Genomic DNA, 20021 nt, shown 5'->3' with positions numbered 1-20021 from the left:
TCCCTGTAAACATTATTATATGTATCTCCTGGGATATGTGTCCAATAGTTCCTCTTGGATATATCCTTAGGAATGAAATTCTTTAGTTGTAGACATCACATTCTTTATGGTCTTTAGGTTTGGCTAAATAATAAAACACACACAACAGTAGGTCATGCTTGAAATGTGATTACCTGTGTGGGTGCTGGGGGCTGTCTTGGCATAGGAGGCCCACGTCCCAATAGAAAATGTGATCTCTAGGAAGCATGCCATGGGCATAACGTCCAGGTCCCCGCAAGGCACATCATGTATGAGAGCCACAGCACTCAGGGATACTCAGAGCTGTGGCTTCCCACTGTACATTTGCACACAGGTGTGGGTTGTTTCCACACCTCCCAGTCCAGATGCAGGGAGTGATTGTCACCATAAGCAAAGCGGTTTAGTAAAATTGTTGACATTCCATATCTATTTGGTTGTCCTGGGGAAAAGGGTCAGAGAGTTACCTCAAGATCAAGGTTGTCCATACAGAAGAAATGTCAACAGTAATTTCTTTACACATAGTAATGTCATTTAAAAAATTGTCCACATGGTGGATGTGTAGTGGTTTCTCAAACCGGTCCTGATGTAATACCCTTTGCTTTTTATTATTTTCTTCCTTCTGTGTTCTTCAGGTGTAATTTGCAGTACATTTTATAACTTATTAAAAGCTTGACCATTGATTCACAGCCTTAACTCTTTTCGTTTAGTGCGAGTCCTTTCAAGGAGGCTCTTGTGTCATTTTGACATGGCTTCACAAGCCTTTTAGTACATTCTTGCTTTCTGGCATGAAGAGATGTCCACGGTTCACCTTTGATTTCCCTATTTCAGACCTAGCATTAGCCATCTCTCTAAGGAGCCCTGGTTACTTCTAAGGAAAATTCCAATTTTTAAAATTTATTATCTTTTAAAAAATTATTCTGCTTCATTTATATACAGAACTCTACCTTAGCCTCTTTTTTTTGAGATGCATGAAATGAAAAAGCACACTAAATTTCCCCTTAAAAATCCTACCCAATTGTGTTTCTCTAATATTAGTTACCAATACATGAATTAGGGGTTTGGGATATGTTTTATAAGCAAAATCATTCTTTAACATTTGAGATGCTAGGCATTGCAGTCCTGCTAAACACTATTAAATTAACATTAACTAGTTTAAGAGATACTGCTATTGAATCTTTTCTTAGATCTAAAAGTATTTCTGGGCTCTCTTGGTGACACACAGTGACTGAGTTTATTGATGGTGCAACTGTGTTCTCAAATGAAAATAGTAAGTTGTGATTCTGTCACTTAGTGACCCCTGTGAACATAAGCAATTCATTTAGCATCTTTAAGACTCATTTTGATCATCTGTAAAATGGATTTCATGGTGCCATGCCATGTAACTGTCAATGAAAGGTAGATAACGTACAGTGTGTAGCATAAAGTAGACATTTGTGTTTCAGCTGAACACCTTGTGTGTGTGGTTACTGTAGCCATGGGGGGCCTCGACTTCAAGGGGCGTCAGTCATCTCTGCAAACAACCCTAATACAACACAGAGTATGGTAAGTCCTCAGGAAAGAAGTTTAATCGGGTGTTTTTGAAAGTTTAGAGGATGGCAAAAGAATAAAGCCTGGTAACTGTTCAAAACTGGGACCACGTGAGAGATCTTTGTATTGCTGTAGAATGGGAGGTGTAGAACTAGCCCTCACTTGTGGCTCATTCTTTTGAGTAGCACTTAAGAATTTAAAAGTATGTAATTATTTTTCTACATGTTCTATAGGTATCATCTACCAGTACATGTACTTGGCCACCATGCTGTGAGTCCTTACTCCATAGTTCTGCCGTTATCTGCTGATTGTTTGGCCTTGAAGCCGGTCTCAGATATGCTGAGAATAGCTTGGAACCTATCATGGTATCATGGGAGTGATAATCTGTTGAAGCAAATGAACTCTGAAACTAAAATCCAAGAGTAAGTTGTTACATGTAGTAGAAAAGCATTCACATCTACGTAATTATGATTAATTAGCTAGGCGTTATTTTTCCTTTAGGTCAAGTAGCTTTCTTTTTATCGTCTGACCCTGCTTTCTCACTGAAGATTATAATTTTTACTTTGTTTTAAAGATTACATGTCGTTCATTACTTTTTAAAAACTATCACACAAAGAAATTTAAATTAAAAAGCATTGTGCTCTATGCTGTTTTGGAGATTATATAAAGTTTGGTTAGTTAACAGATGTAATTCACTAGGAAAAGTGCTCTGGGTTAGGGTAGAAGCTTAGTAAATACATATGTGAATTTCGTTATCGTCACTGGGGTGATGACGATGATGATGACTTTTAAATACCTCAGTATTCTAATCTGTCAGTACTTTCTCATTTGAAAGCAAATTATATTTCTGTAAGCAGGAAAATGTCAATATAAACATCCTCATGCTAGTGTGAAACCCTAATATTGACAGATACACATCAGATTTTCTTTTGGCTGTGAGTCACCCTTAAAAGGAAACAAAACAGAATTTGGGGGAGACAGTTTATAATAAAAATAATTGTGAGCTTTTATTTAATAGCTTTATATTGCTCTTTCTTTTTTTCTTTTTGTTTAGATTTTTAGATACATTGAAGTTATCTACTGAGGACACCCTTACTCTGAAGATGACACACACAGCAAGTGGACTGAAGGACTGTCTCTGCTCCATTGTTCAGGCTGCAGCCCACAGGGAAGTGAGGGCTGCTCTCACGAGGATGAGTTTTTATCTTCTGAATGACAGATTGTCTTTCAAGGGTGGCACTGGCCCATGTGGGATTACCTTGAAGTCCTTGTCTTGGCACACCACACTAAACAGGTCAGTATCAGCTCAAGCCTGCTGGTTTCAGAGGCCTGGATGGAATTGTATTTGGGTTCATCTCCACGTGTTTGAAGTTAGGAGCGTGTGTTCTTATTGTTGGTATCATGAGAGAAATGCTTTTTAGAAAGAAAAATTTAAGGATTTTTATTATCTGTAATACAGGTCTAATAATAGCAAAAGAGAAAATTTTAACATAATTACTGCATTTTGGAATTATTAATAAATTGTTATAATTTTTACAAATATTATAATTATTATATTTTTATATCCTAACATAGCAAATCTTATTTTTTATCTCACAGAAGTAAATGATTAGGGTAAGACATGGGTAAACAAACTGAATGTTTATTCCTGTCCATATTATATCAATAAATGAGCTGAGACATCAGGGAACTGATTAAAGGCTTGGTAACTCTGGCTGTTTTGTTTTGCTTTCGGTCTGTTCTTAAGTAAATTATCTCATTTTTCTTTTTCCTCTGAATTTCATGGAGTTGATAGCCATGTGGAGGTCCTTTAGTAGTTTTTGGGAAGGCCCTGGCTTGTAAATTTAACACGTTTAACTGGTAGCAGATGGCTGCCTTTGAAACAAGACTGATAAGCAGCCGTTGCCAGCAGTTTTACATTTTAGTCTTCATGTGACTTTAGTATAAAATGTATAACTCTATTAAACGGAAAGTGTGCCATTTTCAAAATGCAAGGTTATCTGAGTTTCTAAAATGTGGGCTCTTGTGTAGCTCTCACAATTCGGATATCTAGTTCACCTTTTTCAGTGGTGTGCTGTCGCCAGCTAGGACTGCCCTGTAAGAGAGGTGATGGTTAAATTATCTGGATTTTTGCAAGTTAGTTGTTAAACACAACCACTCTTAAAATTGAACTTTGTAAACTTACAATTAAATAAATTATATTAAAAATAAAGGTAATGGTTATGCAGAGTCATGGCTTCCTAAGTATTTTACAACATTTTCCTGATATCTGTGCTCTCGGTGTTATTTATATGGATTCTGTCTGTGCTGTGGAAATGCTGTATAATGGTGTGCTGCAGTGCCTGTCTCCACATCTGTGTGGTAGATTGGAGGATTGCAGTCAGCCATGGCGGGGTATTTACACTATGGAAATTGGCAAACACAGCAAATCAGCACCCCACTTCTCAGCAGGTTGTTAAATACTTATCTGCACGCCACTTACTTTAAAGAACTAGAAACCATGATTACTGTCTTCTTTATTGTAGATTTTTACAAGTACTTCCTGCTTGCACCGAAGATGAGAAACTGCTAATAGATATCATACATTTTCTAAATAAGTTATTGAAGGAACAAAGAAAAAATGTATCCGTAGAACTTCTAAACTGGCTTCTCGAATTACTTCTTAGACATGTAAGTGTTGTTAAGGAATTTGAATTTTAGGTTTGGCAAATGATATATTTGTAAAAATCATTAATACTGTATATGAAAATATGGAAAAGTATAATTTTTACATAGCCCGTGTTTAGCCAAGTAGTCCTTATGTTGTAATAGATGGCTTTTAGCCATATGCCTTCCTGACGTGATTGTTACTAGGTTTAAGTTAAAAGTCCGTAGCCTAAATGGAGCCTTCAGTCTTGGCATTTAACGAAACCTGTTCTGTATGTGAGCTTTCAGCAGCAGCTGTATTAAGTGAGAATCTTGGAGTGGGGGAGTTCAAGTAGGGATGTGGAGGGGCAGGGAGGGGTAGTGAGGTGAGGTTGGAAGGACTCAGTCAGACTGTGCTCAGGCTTCATGTAAGTTTACTGTAGTGTTTACCCGTGTTTGCCCCCCACTACTCTCTACTTTTTGTAGCTGACTGTGTTCTGAGAAACTTGCCAAGAACCCAGGAAGCTAGCTTGTTTTTTTATCGTTGGCCTGTATTTTTTTTTTTTTTTTTGCAAATACTGTATGGATTTACTTAATCTGGTAAAGATAAACCTTCGCACAAACAATCACGAAAAAAACACATTAAAATTAGAAAAAAGGGCCTAAACTGAAAAAGAAGATAATAGACCTTATAAAACAAATATATTTCATTATATGTTAATACATTTGCAAAGCTCATTTAAAGACGTGATTTTCTATAAAAATGCAAGGAGCTAATATAATGTAAGTTAGAAATTCTAATTGAGAATACTTTTAAAATTATTTAGAGATTTAAAAAATATGTATATGAATGTTTATATGTGTATAAAGCTTGTTTAGATGTTTATTATTTTCTACCTTATTGTGGATTGGTGAAAATAGGGACCGTTTCGTTCACCGTTGCATACCCAGCGTCTACCATAGTGCCTTGCACATAGTGAGCTCCCAATAAACATTTATTAACTCACTAGTAAACATATCACTTTAAGGAAGCTATGTAGTTAATTACAAGAAACGCACATAACCTTAATTTTGTAACATGTTAAAATACAACAAATGGAAACTATAAATTCCTAAAACTGTAATTGCTGAGTCAGTTACAAGTTGCAGAGATACATGTTGTATATGTGTTTGTATTGAGGTTTTGTTTTTTTTTTTAAATAGGTAACTCTTATTTTGAATGATACGATGATTTTCATGATTGGGGTTTTTTTGTTTTCCGTGAATTGTCCCTTGATGCCCTTGCTAGTTTTGCCCCACAATTGGGTTTTTAGTTTTCTCTCGCACGTGTGTGCTCAAACACGCTCTCTCTCTCTCTCTCTCTCTCTCTCTCTCTCTCTCTCTCTCTCTCTCTTTCTTTTTTGGTAACAGAGGAGCCCTTCATAAATTAGAGAGATTAGCCCTTTATCTGTGATATGAGTTGCAAATGTTTTTTTTTGTCATTAGTCTTCTGACCTTACTGTATTTTGGACTTATTTTCCTATTTTGTCTACCCCTTTCATCCCCTAGCTTTTGTTAGTTATGTTGTTTCTACTTTTCATCTTTTATAGTACTTAAATTGTGTTCCATGATCAATCATAACTTCCACATTTAGGTATAGTGCTACAGGTGTGTGTGTGTGTGTGAAAAACCTGACTTCTCACCACCTCGACCGTTATCACTCTAGGCCGAGCCATCACCGCCCTTCTCCCAGGTTATTGTTAGGTCTTCCAGCCTCCACCCATGCTGCCTGTGGTTCTCAAGACAGCTGCCACAGGGATCTTAAACTTAAGTCACATCATGTCCCTGTTCTCAAAATCCTCCACCAGCTTCCTCTCATTCAGATTAAGCTCCATAGGCTACAAGGCTCTATTTGAGCTTGATTCTGAGTATCTTTCTGATTGTCCCTCCTACCACTGTACTCCACTCCTTCTTTTCCAGCCACATTGGCCTCTGGTTGTTTTTCAAACACCGCACTCATAGCTCCCTTTGCATTTCTTTTTCTCTCTGGCTGGAATGTTCTTCCCCTAGATAGCTATACAGCTGACTACTGCACTTGAGTCAGTGCTCTGTTCAGATGTTAGTCATCCTTATCATCATAATGTAGCATTTCTCTGTGCCTGACTCTCTGTGCCTTCTTAATCCTATTTTACGTTTCTTCATTGTACTTATCGCTCCCACTTGCAGAATATCTTTGTTCATTTTCTTTCTACCCCACCCCACCCCACTAGAATGTGGGCAGTGGGAGGACAGGTTATGTTGTTTGTTTCATTCACTGCCATGTTATTTTTGTGTAGTCATAGGTTTTTTTTATAGTTTCTAAATTATGTGTCTTCTTGGAAAGATCTGTTTTCCAGAGTTTGAGAAAACACTCTCATGTTTTCTTTTGTGATACTTAAGGTTTATTTTTGTTTACATCTTTATTCATCTGGAATTTCTTATGATGTAGATTTTTTTTTTTAATGGTTAGCAATTTTCTCATGTCATGTCTACCCATGATTTGAATTGGCACCATTTTTTAAAACCATAAACTGATTTCCTATATATGCATGACTCTTTGTTTGAACGTTGTATTATGTTCTTTTGATATGCCTGTATTTTTCTGAAGAACTACATTTTAAAATTATCATAGCAAATTTTTCCTTAATAAAATTTATTTTTTATATTTTTCTCTGGCTATTTTTTTTTTTTTTTTTTTGCGGTTTGTGGGCCTCTCACTGTTGTGGCCTCTCCCGTTGCGGAGCACAGGCTCCGGACGCGCAGGCTCAGCGGCCATGGCTCACGGGCCCAGCCGCTCTGGGGCATGTGGGATCTTCCCGGACCGGGGCACGAACCCGTGTCCCCTGCATCGGCAGGCGGACTCTCAACCACTGCGCCACCAAGGAAGCCCTCTCTGGCTGTTTCACTTCTATTTTCATTTTGTGAAACATGACAGAACATTTGTCCAGTAAGAGGGCATTTATATGTGAATTTTATTGGTTTCTGTATGTATGGCAAGAAATACCTTAAGCATAGTTAAAAAGACATGATAAACTGAGAAAATTATTTATAACACAAATGAGAGACAACATACTAATTTCCTTAAATTATAATTTTTGAGTCCTTATTAAGATGATTGCACTTCCAGGGTACATAGATTTATTGTTCAGTAAAGTTTGCTCTTCTGTTACTTTCCCAAGGATGATTTCAAAGTACTGTATTTACTTCTATTTTCTCTTATTTTTTAATTATTAAAAAAATTAAGGAAGCATTCAGAGGCAGTTTTTTTCTGGATATTTTTAATAAAGTGAACAGGAAAACCTATTGTCATAGTTCTTTCAGCTTTTAGGCCTGCTTAAATATTTTATAGATTAGACATTAAAATATTATTAAAATAATGTCCATGAAGCTTTTCCTCTGAATGAGGTTTTTGATAAATTGATTTTTGATCTATAAATTTTTTATAACTTCATAATCTTTTTACTCATTTTAAAAAAAGAATAACCTCTAAAACAGTCTCCTTCTTCGTTTAGAGTTCTTGTACACTGGGAGCTGTGGTTGCTTTGGTTTGTGAAAATAGCAGATATATGGTGGGCTTTAGTTTTAGAATCTTTTCTTGAAAATCTGTGCAATAGTTGAATGTTTGCATATGACTGTAAATAGTATATAACAATAGAAAAATTAAAATATACGTACCTAAACTGTGTAACTATAACTAGATAGTTAAAACTTTACATTTAAACGATTATGAATTTTGTAGTATGTCATGAATGCTGATACATATTGCATAATTTATTCATAGTTTTGAAATTAAATTTCTACAGGACTCTAGATGATTGTACTGTAATTTTAATGCAGTTTTAGGAAAGGATTTTTGGTATGATTAGTTTGTTTGACTTTGTATGGTATCAAAGCTGTCTTTGGAGAGCTTTTACCTTGTCTCATATATTATCATCACTAGTGTTATAAATAATAGTAATACTTTTAAGGGTGAGTAAAGTGGACTTAAGCATCCACTATCAGGAGAGTTTACTCTCTAAATATCATGGTACGAGGATTAAATTATTAAGCGTATGTAACAACCAATGTTCAAAATAAAAGAAGCATGAAAATAGAAAGTCAAAAAGTGACTTTTACTAAGTTTATCATCTGAAATGGGTAAAATAAATGAGAAATGGCTTAAGAAGTTCAGTAAAATAGCATTTCCAAAGGAATTGTTTTGAATGTATGGACATAACATATGAAGATGTGCAAAAGTGATGGTGGCAAAAAGAAAATTAGACAGAAATGAATACCTGATCAAGCAGAAGAATGCCTAAAAGATATATAAAGAAAAATCAGCTAACTTACCGAGGGAAGATACAGAAAGTTTATCTTGTGAAAGTTTTGTCTACATGTTTTATCAAAACTTTCATTTATTACAAGCATTTTATGTACTTAAGGAATTTTTTGTACTACTAATTTATATTTTAATGTATTGATATTTTGTTAGTATATAAAATAACTGAGAAGTGCTGAATTTGAATGCATTTCTTTTCAGAATGAGTTTTTGATAGAAGTTTATCGAAGTGGGGCCATACTTTTTCGGGGGGACCATTCAGAACTACACAGCACGTGTCTATCTGTTGTCAGACTTCCACTGGCTCATGTGCACTCAGAGTTCACAGAGGGCGTTGTCCATCCTACTATTGTAGGTTGCTGATGGATGGAAAATTGGATATGATGAGTGGTAACTCTGCAGGTAAAGATAATGAACCATCACTGCAGAAACTGTTGCCTTTTGGAGGTCAGCACTGATGAAGTAATGGCCCACGTAGTTGGTTTAAAATTAGGATTGAATACTAATGTCTAAAGACAAAACCTTCAGATATGATTAAGTACTTGAGATCAGTAAGCATCAATAGAGACATCTATTTCCTCTTGTACTTGAGGAATAGTAATAAATCCCATATTTTAGAAGTGGTGTTGCTGAGGTTCACTGAATCTTAATGTTAACATGTCAATCCAAGATATGTTATAAAGGGAAAAAGTCTCAGCAATTTACCTGCAAAAATAAGTTATTAATAGGATGAGATTCTTTGGAAGGGTCTTAGTTTTAGGTATTTACATACTGCTTCAATATATTAATATGTTAATCAGTAACTTCTACTTAATTTTTATATGTATATCAGAATTAATAATTGCTGATAATGGGTTTGCATTAAAAACAGCTCGCTCATTTAGTCAGTATTTATGGGATCTAGAGGGAGTGTGGGTGTAAGCCTTTGGTTATTTGGGGCTAAGAATACTATAGAATATATATTTATTTTTATGATTTTATTAAATGTGTGTCTAGTTATTTATGTATGAAACTTATAAATTGTAGTTATTTTTTATGTAATTTTACTTGAACCAAGTGAGACACTTCTTGTTCAAGATGAAAGGAAAAGCTGAAAAAAAATGCTGCTTAGGTGTGAAACATAGTAAAGTAAGTTAAAAGGTAAAGCATCTCTCCTCAGTATTTTCCAAAAGCTCTCAATTAGATTATTTTTAATTCTTCGTACCTGGTAGAAGTATACTGTACATACTACATAATGTAAACAACTTGGAATTTTCTTCCCATTTAAAAAATTTCTTTTTCTTAAAAAGAACGTAGTTATTTTTGAATTGAATTCTTTAGGTGAAGGATGCCATGACAACATTAATTACATTTTGATTTTATCTCTTTTTGAACGTTGTAATATGCACTATTGATGTGACATAATGCCGGGGGTGGAATGTTAACTATCTCTGATGTAAGATGGTCCTGAGGTTGAATTCTTGCTCTGCTCATTCATATGACTTTGGTTAAGTTACCTACCTTCTTCATGAACCTCTGTTTGCCCATCTATAAAATATGAAAATGCAGATCTTCTAGTTTAACTCAAAAGTTAAATAAAATCTTATTTTCTTTCTCTCTTTCTTTTTTTTTTTAGCACAGTGCCTATGACATTATAGATGATAGATAAATATTCCATCTATTTTTAATGCTGTTGGTTAATGTAACATTTTCTGCTCTCTCAATATTACTAGAAATCATCTAATACATCCTTTAGCTATTTTTTTTAAGTTGGAAAACAGGTTGAAATTTAAGTAGTACTAGTTTCTTTTGTTTATCAGCCTGTCAAATTGGCAAAGATTACAACAGTAATAATACTCAACGTTGGCTTGGGTGCTGTGGGCCTTAATCATATGTACTGGTACATTTTTTGCAGGGACAATTTGGCAGTATACATTGAAAGCATTAAAACTATTATAATGTTTTGATTTAGTGATTTCATTGCTTAGAATTCATACATAGGGTATAATCAGAGTTGGGCATGCTGCTGCAGCTCAGTGAAATTAGAAATCACGGATTATCCAGTAGTTGTGGTAAACCCTTATGGCTGAATAACAATCAGATACTAAAATAATGTTTTTGAAGAAATATTGGTAATAACATTGTTTAAAAACATGGTCACAGTAGTGGATTTTTTCACTTGATCTCAGTTTTGTTAAAAATATTGAATTATAATTCTGTTTGCACTCACATAAAAAGAATAGTATGTACCAACATACTAATAACAGCTACCTCTGTGAGGTGTGATTATGGGTGGTTTTTGTTTTTCTCATTGTGCTTCTCTCTATTTTCCTCAGTTTTCTGTAATGGATATGCTTTCCTTTTCTTGAGATAACATATGAAGCACCTTTTGAGTTGAGAACATCTCTACTAATGCCGTAGAAACCTACGATTTAGGCGCTATAACTTAGTTACTCCAGAACATGATTAGCAAGAAAAACCTTTATGGGAAACAACATACAGCTCCATTAGAGGGTAAATATATGTTTTACAAATTCCATTTTTTAGAGTCCAAACCCACTATTGGAGCTGCTGCTTCTGACAGAGTCCCAGGCGCGAGAGGAAGCAGATGACATCCGCACCGCCGTCCGGCAGCAGCTCCAGAAAGAACTGGTCGCTCTCTTCAACACCCTGCTGCTCGGTTCCGTGGCACTTACCGACAGGTACCATTTGTATTATTGGAGGTCTGGGAACTTCACACAGAACCTAGTTTTCTTTTGATTTCTAAAGGGTCTTACTTTTCATTAGTTTCAAATTAAGAGGAGAAAAGACTTCAGTAAAAATCAGTTGTGGTGGTTTGTTTTTTAGTTCAGTTCAATTTCTGATATAGCCTGATTGTAATTACACACACACACACACACACACACACACACAGTATTTTGTTGTCTCTAGGTTTAGTTCTCTCTTAATTTTCTACACATCTGCCTGAGCAGTCATACCCATTTCTATGACTGTACAACTATTTTTGCATGGATGATTTTCAATTGTATATCTGTAGCTCTGACTTAAAAATTTTAAATTCACAATTTTAACCATTTTAAAATGTACAATTGAGTGGGTTTTGGTATATATACAGTGTTGTACAACTATCACTGTTTAATTCCAGAACATTTCCATTACCCCCAAAAGAAACTTTGTACCCATTAAGCAGTCTCTCCCCATTTGCCCTTTACCCAAGCCCCTGGTAACCATTAATCTTCTTTCTTTCTCTGTGAATTCGTGTATTCTGGACACTTCATATAAATGGAGTGAAACAGTATGTGACCTTTTGTGTCTGGCTCTTTTCATTTAACGTCATGTTTTCAAGGTCCATGCGTGTTGTAGCAGATGACAGTGACTAAATGACAGTCCGTGTATGGATATGCCACATTTTGCTTATCCATTCATCTGTTGGGGGACATATGAGTTGTTTCTACCTTTCACTGTTGTGAAGAGTGATGTTATGAACATTCATATGCACATTTCTGTGTGGACATATGTTTTCATTTCTTGAGTATATACCTAGGACTGGAATTGCTGGTTCATGTGGTAACTCTATGTTAACTTCTAATTTCATTATTGGTTGGCAATAATAATACCCATTTATACATTTTTCAATGTAATTGTTACTTATATTTTACATCATATACTCTGGATGGTATATTAACTATGTTTTTCTTAAAAAAATCTTGTTTTAAGAGGGAGTATTTTCTGCCATTTCCCGCCATTTCCACTAGTTCATACTTTTTTGATACAGTAAGTTGCTAGTAACCCTCCACCACCACCAAGAAAGCCCATTAAGCCAGTTACGTTTGTTCCGTGGTTGATTTTTTTTCCTCCTTTACATACACAGGAAATGCTTGGAACTTTTTTACGTTTTCCAAACGCAGCTGGCTCTGAAACTGCTCCAGTGTCTGAGAGTCACGGACGCTCCTCGCTTCTACGGCCTGCCGTCCCTTGAGAGGACCTTACGAGGGATGGCCCACCTTACAGCATTTCCGGGATGGAGCTCACACTCTCCTTTCACAAAGCCACTAGAAATTTGTGTGAAGTACTTGTCAGGTCTCCTCGAAGTAAGTAAAAATAGTCAATAACTATAAACAGCAATAATAAAACCCCTAAATGATAGCTATTTACAAACCCCCAAATGATAGCTATTTACTATTTACTGACCACTCAGTGTGTACCAGGCACAATATTAGGTGCATTGTATGTGTTATTATATTTAATGTAGATTATTATTCAGTGTTTATGGCTCATTAATGGTTAAATGTGTTAATGATTTTTATTAGCAAATATATAAGTAAGATTACTTTTATGAATAAGCTCATTTTCAAGAAAAGTAAGGCTTACACTTCATTAAGCCCCTTTATTTGGGTAACTTATTTTGCATTTATTAACTCTTTTGTTGTAAAATACAACACATACAGAAAATACACAAAATGTAAATACATAGTTCATTGATATAATAAATAGTAAATACATAGTTCAATGACATAATGAACACACATGTCACCACCCTGATCCTAAAATAGAGAGTAGCCACCATCCTAGAAGCTTTCATCATAACCACTTCCAGTCTCTAATCCTCCTCTGAAGGTAGTTGTTATTTTGATTTTTATGGTAATAACTTCTTTGCATTTCTTGATGGTTTTACCACTTAATTATGTGTCCATATATACAATAATTTCTCATTCTCTTGATTTTGTTAAATGGAATTGTATTTCTTTTTAACATTATGCTTATGAGAGTTAACTCATTTTGCTTCCTGTAGGTGGAGTTCAATTTCATTTTTGTGTAGTATTCTCTCTACTACAATGCTGAAGGACAATTTGGCTTGTCTTTTTCTTCCTGTTTAGGGCAATTTTAGATACTGCCACTGTACACTTGTGTTGAAAATGAGTATATTATCTCTTCTGTGAAATTTTATTTTCTAACTATTGCTGATGTATGGAAATATATTCAGTTTTTATATGTTAATTGTGTACCCAGCAGTCCTTGTTTCCAAACTCAAAGGAAAGGCCTTTAATGTTTTATCTTTTAGTAAGCTATTTGTGGTAGTCTTTTTTCAATTACTTAAAGAAAAGTCAGATTAAGGACATTTTCTTTTAGTCTTACTTTGCTAACAATTTTTTTTAATCATAAGTGTGTATTGCTTTTTCTGTATCTTTTAAGATAATCATATGGTTTTTTTTTTTGTATTCCATAAGATGATGGATTACATTGGTTGATTTAAAAATGGTAAACAACCTTACATTTCTGGAAATATTTCAACTAGTTTGTGATGTATTATTCTTTTTATATATAAACAGATTGAGTTTGTTAATGTTTTAGATTTATTCTACCTATTTTCATTGGCAAAAAATGTTTCTAGAATTACTATATCTATCTTCTTTCTCATAAAACTTTTGTCAGTTTTTTAATATCAAAATAAGTCCATCCTTATATAATTTTCTCTTTTTCTTTATGTAACTTCCTCTTTTTTCTTCTTTGGAATAGTTGGCTTGAATTGGTGTTATTTCTTCCTTAAATGTTAAGTTGACAGTATAGCAATCTGGGACTGGAGTTTTCTTTTTGGGAAGATTATAGATGAAGTAAATTTTTAAAGTAGATCTAGAATTGCTCAGATTTCCTATTTTTTGTGTGTCAATCTTAGTAAGCTATGTTTTACTGAATTTTATCTGAATTTTCAAATTCATTGCCCTAAAATTGTTCATCACATCATCTTGTTTTTAAAATATCTGTCAGATCTGTAGTGAGGTCCCATTTCATTCCAGACATTGATTTTTCCTTCTCTCCAGTTTTGTTGATTGGCCTTACTAGTGGTTTGTATGTTTTATTAGTCTTTTCAAAGAATGAATCTTTGGCTTTGTTTATCCCCCTTTAATGTTTTTTTCCCTCTTTTATTAATTTCTGCCTGTATTTATATCCTTCTTATTTTGGTTTAATTTATGGCTTTTTCGTACCTTTTTAAGGTAGAGCCGTATTTCACTGGTTTTTTTTTTATTTTCTCAAAAATATATTTTTAGCTCTAATCACCTTCCAATCATGGCCTTAACTTTATGCCTTGTTTTCATCATCATTTAGTCCAGTATATTTTAAGAATGTTGCAGTGAATAGAGCAGTGATAGGTTTCTGTATGAGAACAGCTTTGCCACGGTACCCTGGCAGCTTTGTGTGTTTGCACATGGGCCACGTAGGCAGGGCTTAGGTGCGGCTGATCTAAGCTCTGGCAGAACTTCCTGTGATCCTTTTGGAACGTGAGAAGCCTGTAAGGAACTGCTACAAGGCCGTTGCTCATTCACTTCACTTTCTCTTAGGAAGTGTGTCACGGGCCTGTTTTTATCACCTCCTGGGTTCTGATGCACTCGCGGGCTTTCTGCCTCGCTCCCTTGGGGTACGGCAGCAGGCTATAGATGGCTCAGCTGCAGCTTGGCCTGAGCTCCTCAGCAGGAGTGCGCTGCCATTGCACTGCTGTCATCTGGCCCCTTTGTTTCAGTGTCACCCTATAAAAGGGACACTGAGAGCTGGCACCTTTGCCTACTCTTGCTTATGCTTTTTATGTAAGTAATAAACTGTCTAGATCTATAAATGGATCACTGTTTGCTTAGTGACCAAGTCTGCCAGCATTGCTTGCCTTGAAAGGTTCAGTTATAGAGGTTGGCATCTTTAACTGTTAGGAATTCAGGCAAGGCTCCTGTAGGAAGCAGTGTAGAGAGAGGTTTGGAAGATGAATAAACTGATCAGAAGTGATGGGCTTTCTAGACATGGAATGTTTTGACCAAATCGTGTCCGTAACTTCCTATTCCTTTTTGTGCTGCACGTTTCTACTTGCCACTGGTCTCTACCCACCACCAGATCATCCTTCAAAACAGAAACCTTTCACTCCCAATCTCCTTTTTCAAGTGCATAAGGCTCATTATAATCTAGCATTTTGAGTCTTATCTCTGTTTAAAATTTTCCCCACATCTCTTGAAGTTTCAGTTATATGTGGCTCTTCTCATTAAATAAAAAAGCATGCTTAAAAAGTCTGTTTCTTGGGCTTCCCTGGTGGCACAGTGGTTGAGAGTCCGCCTGTCGATGCAGGGGACACGGGTTCGTGCCCCAGTCCGGGAAGATCCCACATGCTGCGGAGCGGCTGGGCCCGTGAGCCATGGCCGCTGAGCCTGCGCGTCCAGAGCTTGTGCTCCGCAACGGGAAAGGCCACAACAGTGAGAGGCCCGCGTACCGCAAAAAAAAAAAAAAAAAAAAAAAAAAAAAGTCTTTCTTTTATATAGCTTCTTTTCTCTTTGGATGGCACTCTCTACACAAAGTTGAAGATCTCACTTGTTCATTTGCCTTCCTTTAGTAAGCCTTTTTTTATTCTTTCACACATAGTCACCCAGTAAGTATTACTTGACTGACTGATCTCTTCTACAGGTTATGTACCTCAAGCAGTTTATATATGCCACTATTATGGCACTTAATACATTGTATTTTTATTTTGTTTTATGCTTTGATCTGTTAGACTGTGAGCTTGTGAGAATCATCTGTGGACCATTTCCACTACCCCCAGCTCCCCACTGGCCTAGGACAGTGATTTGTACATAGTGGACAGATGGTGAATAATTTAGTTGTATCTTATCTATGATTTTTAAATTAGAATAAAGTTTGAATAACTGGAAATGTGATGTAAGTGAATGTAAATGATGTGTGTTTAATTTTTGTATTTTCATTATGAAATCATACTTTGGGTGATGTTTATATATTCAGCTGTAAATCACGCTTCAGATGATATTACCTAGGATTTGTTTCCAAAAGTACATCTTGTTTTTTAAAAAATATTTAAAAATTCTAAATACTCTCAGCTGTACTATAAAATTTAATATGAATTTTAGTGTAGTCACTTTAATGAAATAATTTTTTTATCTTGAATACTTGTAAATACTGAAAAAGAGCAAACTGTCAGTAAATTAATTATCTCATGCTTCAAGGTGTCCATGATCAGAAATAATATGAATTTTTTAGAATAGATGTATTAGCTAAAAACTTACCATAATGTTTTTTAAGAAATAAGCTCCTCCAATGCATTTAATATAATTCAGTCTACAAGTACCTAATTTATAGCATTATTTGTAATGTGATTTATAAATACTCCATTTATAAACCTTTTGGAACACATCTCCTCTATTAAGTGATTTTTATCTGTTTCAGATCAGGGATATGTGAGGACCTACTACAGCAGTAATTGAAAAAGTGTTACATTGTTTATATTTAGAAATCCTCAGAAGTACTTTTGTTTGTAAAATTGTGTAACAGGAGAGACTTCAGATCACACCTGTGTTTCAAATACCTGAAATTAAAATGAGCTTTCTATGTTATTGGAGAACAAAAAGGCTTAGTTCTCGGTAAGAAGTCGGGGGGAAAAAAGACAATACTGTCATTTTAAGCTCAGTTGTCTTTGAGGTAATAAAAATCAATACAGTTTATTAGCTAAGGAATAGATATAAGGTGTGATGCTTGTTTTATAATGTTTCACTGTTATGAAAACCTGATAACAAATCTTTATTTGGTATAAACAGAGGAGTACATATTATGCTTCATATAACATCTTGGGAAGAAAATCTTTATGTCTTTACATTAAATGACAGGAAAATAATATGAAAAAAATCTGTCACTTTTGTTAGAAATTGTGTTGGAGTCCTATTAAATCTTACTTGGGTCCTTCTGCTTACTTAGCTAGCTAAACAGGTTTCTTTATTTTACTACTGGCTAAATTGATCTTTTAGAGAATAAAGTAATGCTCATGTAACTGGACATTGAAACAAGCCATTGTTGGTCCAAATGATTTGCTTCATAGTTTCTCAGTAATTAAAGCTGATTCCTTTTCAGATGGGAGTTGTAATTCATTATTAGATATTTTGTTTCTGCACAGTGAAATTTGAATGCAGTATTTGCCTTTTGTGGTTGGGAAATGAGACTTTTAGACTAAGCATGATTCATTATGATAGGTGAATAAACTATGATAAATAAAGCCTTAAAAATTATATATGAAGTATAATTCCAGGGATCTGACGGTAAGTTGAAAGGAGATAATATCAACGTTCTTGACTTATCCCTTTTAAGCTAGAACCTAAACCATGACAGTATAGCTCTCTCCAGTGACATATAGGAAGATAATAAAGACTTGATCATTTGGATCTCTTCTAAAATAGTCCCTTAAAGTTTTAAACTTTTAATTATAAAAACCTTAAACATATACATAGGCAGAAAGAATAGTAGAGCAGGGCTCCTGTAGCAGTCACCTGTAGTTGTTAACCCCTGGCCAAACTGTTTCATTTTCAGACATACTATACAGTTACTTGGTTTATGAAAATTCTAATTTAAGTCAAAATCCCCAAGTTATCTTACGAATAAATTGCTTTTGTTAAATAAGCTGTGCCTAATGTGATTTATATTTATGCCATTTTTTTTAAACTAATCTTCTTTGCTGCATGAGCTAAAAAGAATCCAAACTAAAAAGTAGTCTCTGTTATAAGACAAAATGGCTTACTGTGCTAACTCCCCATGTTCATTCTGATTCAGCTTCTCAGATAAGGGCATAATAGCTTCAGATAAGAAACATTTCTTTTGTTGTTACTGATGGAAATGTGTTAAAGCCCTCAGGTATGTGGGAGAGAAAAAGTTGATAGGCAATGATTTAAGTAATAAATATATGCTTAAATATGGAGTAGGAATCTAAGATCGCTTAGAAATGTAAATGTCCATTTACATTCAAACCATACTTCCAGAAAACTTAGCCTAAATCTGGTAGTTAGTAAGAGTTTTATATAGCTAGCAATTTCTAAGTATACTTTTCAACAAGGTATTTATAAAATAAACTCTTTTACTTAAAGGATACTATAACATTTGAAGAATGTTACGAGCATATTTTAAATCACAAAATCTAGGAGGATACTACACATTCTTTGTACAAATTCCAAAGGAAAACAATTTAAACTAAGAATGTTTGTTTTAATTGTGGTGAAATACACATAACATAAAATTTACCTTCTTAACCACTTTTAAATGTATAAACTAAGAATATTATAATATACTTTATGTGGTTAGGTTTCAATTCAGACAAGTCAGTAGAAAGGTATATATTTAGCCACTAAGAGTAAAGCTGCCACAAAATTGTTTGCATTTGTTTTTCAGGTCATTACTTCTTTTTATGTGGAGCGTGGAGGAAATGCTATGTCCTTCATGGGAAAAGGTGTCACAAAGAGCACGGTTCTCTGCTTGCTTCACTTATCCCATGAGATGATGGCCCAGGCCCAGAGCTCGGTGAGAGCTTTCAAAGCTGTCTGTCTTCCCACAGTTGCTAGAAAGGGAATGTGCTGTGTCTAACACGTTTCAAGCCTATATGTTTACTCTAGGAAAATGTCTTTTGACTTGTCTTTTTAGGAGACAAAAATGATTTTTGTCAAAGATGTTTCTTAGAAGCTGTATATTACACAAATCTGAATTTTATTTTAAATTTATTTTGATTGAAATCTGCATGCACTAGAGAACTATGTTTTATCTAAATCATGGGGAAAGTAGCTGTTCTGAAGAAAAATTGTTATGTATAACTTTTTAAGGAGGAGCTGAGATTGTTGTTTGCCTTGTGTTGGCTAAATAATGAATTAAAACCAAGTCTTAAGCATATTTTTACTTTGTTTTGATTTTTAAAAATTCAGTTATTTTGAACTCTGTTTGATCCTTAGAAATGTACATGATGTGTTTCTGTTCCCTTTTTTTCATTCTAGGAGTGGATGTCACTTTGGTTCTTGCCTTTGGGTAGTCACAGTGAAGAACATGCTACCACTCAACAGGGATTAGCTTGGTTGATTCCGTTGTGGGTTGACCGAGACCCAGAGGTCAGTGTGAAGGAAAATCGAGTCCATTATGTGTAGATTAAAGAACAAATGAAACAAAACATGTATGCATATACTTGTTCATATTTTCCAAAATGAGGTTATTTTAGTGCTATACCTTAAGCTATATTTACCCCCTGTCTTGGTCAGTTTGGGCTGCATAATAAAACACCATAGACTAGGTAGCTTGAACAAAGAAATTTATTTTCTCACACGTCTGGAGGCTGGACGTGAAGATCAGAGTGCCCACCCACATGGTCAAGTTTGGTGAGGACTCTTTCTGGCTTTCAGATGGTTCCCTTTTCATTGCATGCTCATATGACCTTTTCTCTCCTCCTCTTCTTATAAGGCCACCAATCCTATCAGATTAGGACCCAATCCTCATGGTCTCATTTAACCTTAATTATCTTCTAAAAGCCCTCTCCTCAAATACATTAGGAGTTAGGGCTTCAACATATGAATTTTGGGGGTACATAATTCAGTTCATGGCACCCCCTATTCAGTAAGATTCAGAGTACAGATTAAAAATAGTAAGAAAGGAACTATTATAGAATCTATCAGTTTTATAAAGAACAGCAAAATATTATTGGAGAAGTCCAGCCATTTTTAAACAGTTTAGAAGGATAGCGGCCAAGTGACTT

The 20021-nt window shown here is 34.9% G+C and overlaps 1 protein-coding gene across 12 annotated transcripts in view; it reads left to right on the top strand.

The window, feature by feature from the left end:
* RTTN (rotatin) overlaps positions 1 to 20021 on the top strand; it is a 163723-nt gene that overhangs the window by 52900 nt on the left and 90802 nt on the right. For all 12 annotated transcript variants that reach the window (XM_089895303.1, XM_089895309.1, XM_030762001.2 and 9 more), the window contains 7 exons: positions 1779 to 1967; positions 2600 to 2839; positions 4071 to 4215; positions 11033 to 11187; positions 12357 to 12576; positions 18680 to 18808; positions 19273 to 19383. In XM_089895303.1, the coding sequence (XP_089751429.1) occupies positions 1779 to 1967; positions 2600 to 2839; positions 4071 to 4215; positions 11033 to 11187; positions 12357 to 12576; positions 18680 to 18808; positions 19273 to 19383 (1189 nt within the window). The remainder of the gene's footprint in view (positions 1 to 1778; positions 1968 to 2599; positions 2840 to 4070; positions 4216 to 11032; positions 11188 to 12356; positions 12577 to 18679; positions 18809 to 19272; positions 19384 to 20021) is intronic.

Source organism: Delphinapterus leucas, chromosome 14, assembly GCF_059928025.1.
Source record: "Delphinapterus leucas isolate spDelLeu-1000000601 "Yukka" chromosome 14, BTC_Dleu_Yukka2, whole genome shotgun sequence".
Lineage (NCBI taxonomy): Eukaryota > Metazoa > Chordata > Mammalia > Artiodactyla > Monodontidae > Delphinapterus > Delphinapterus leucas.
Note: the sequence above shows the minus strand (reverse complement) of the source record. Positions and strands in the feature narration are given on the sequence as shown.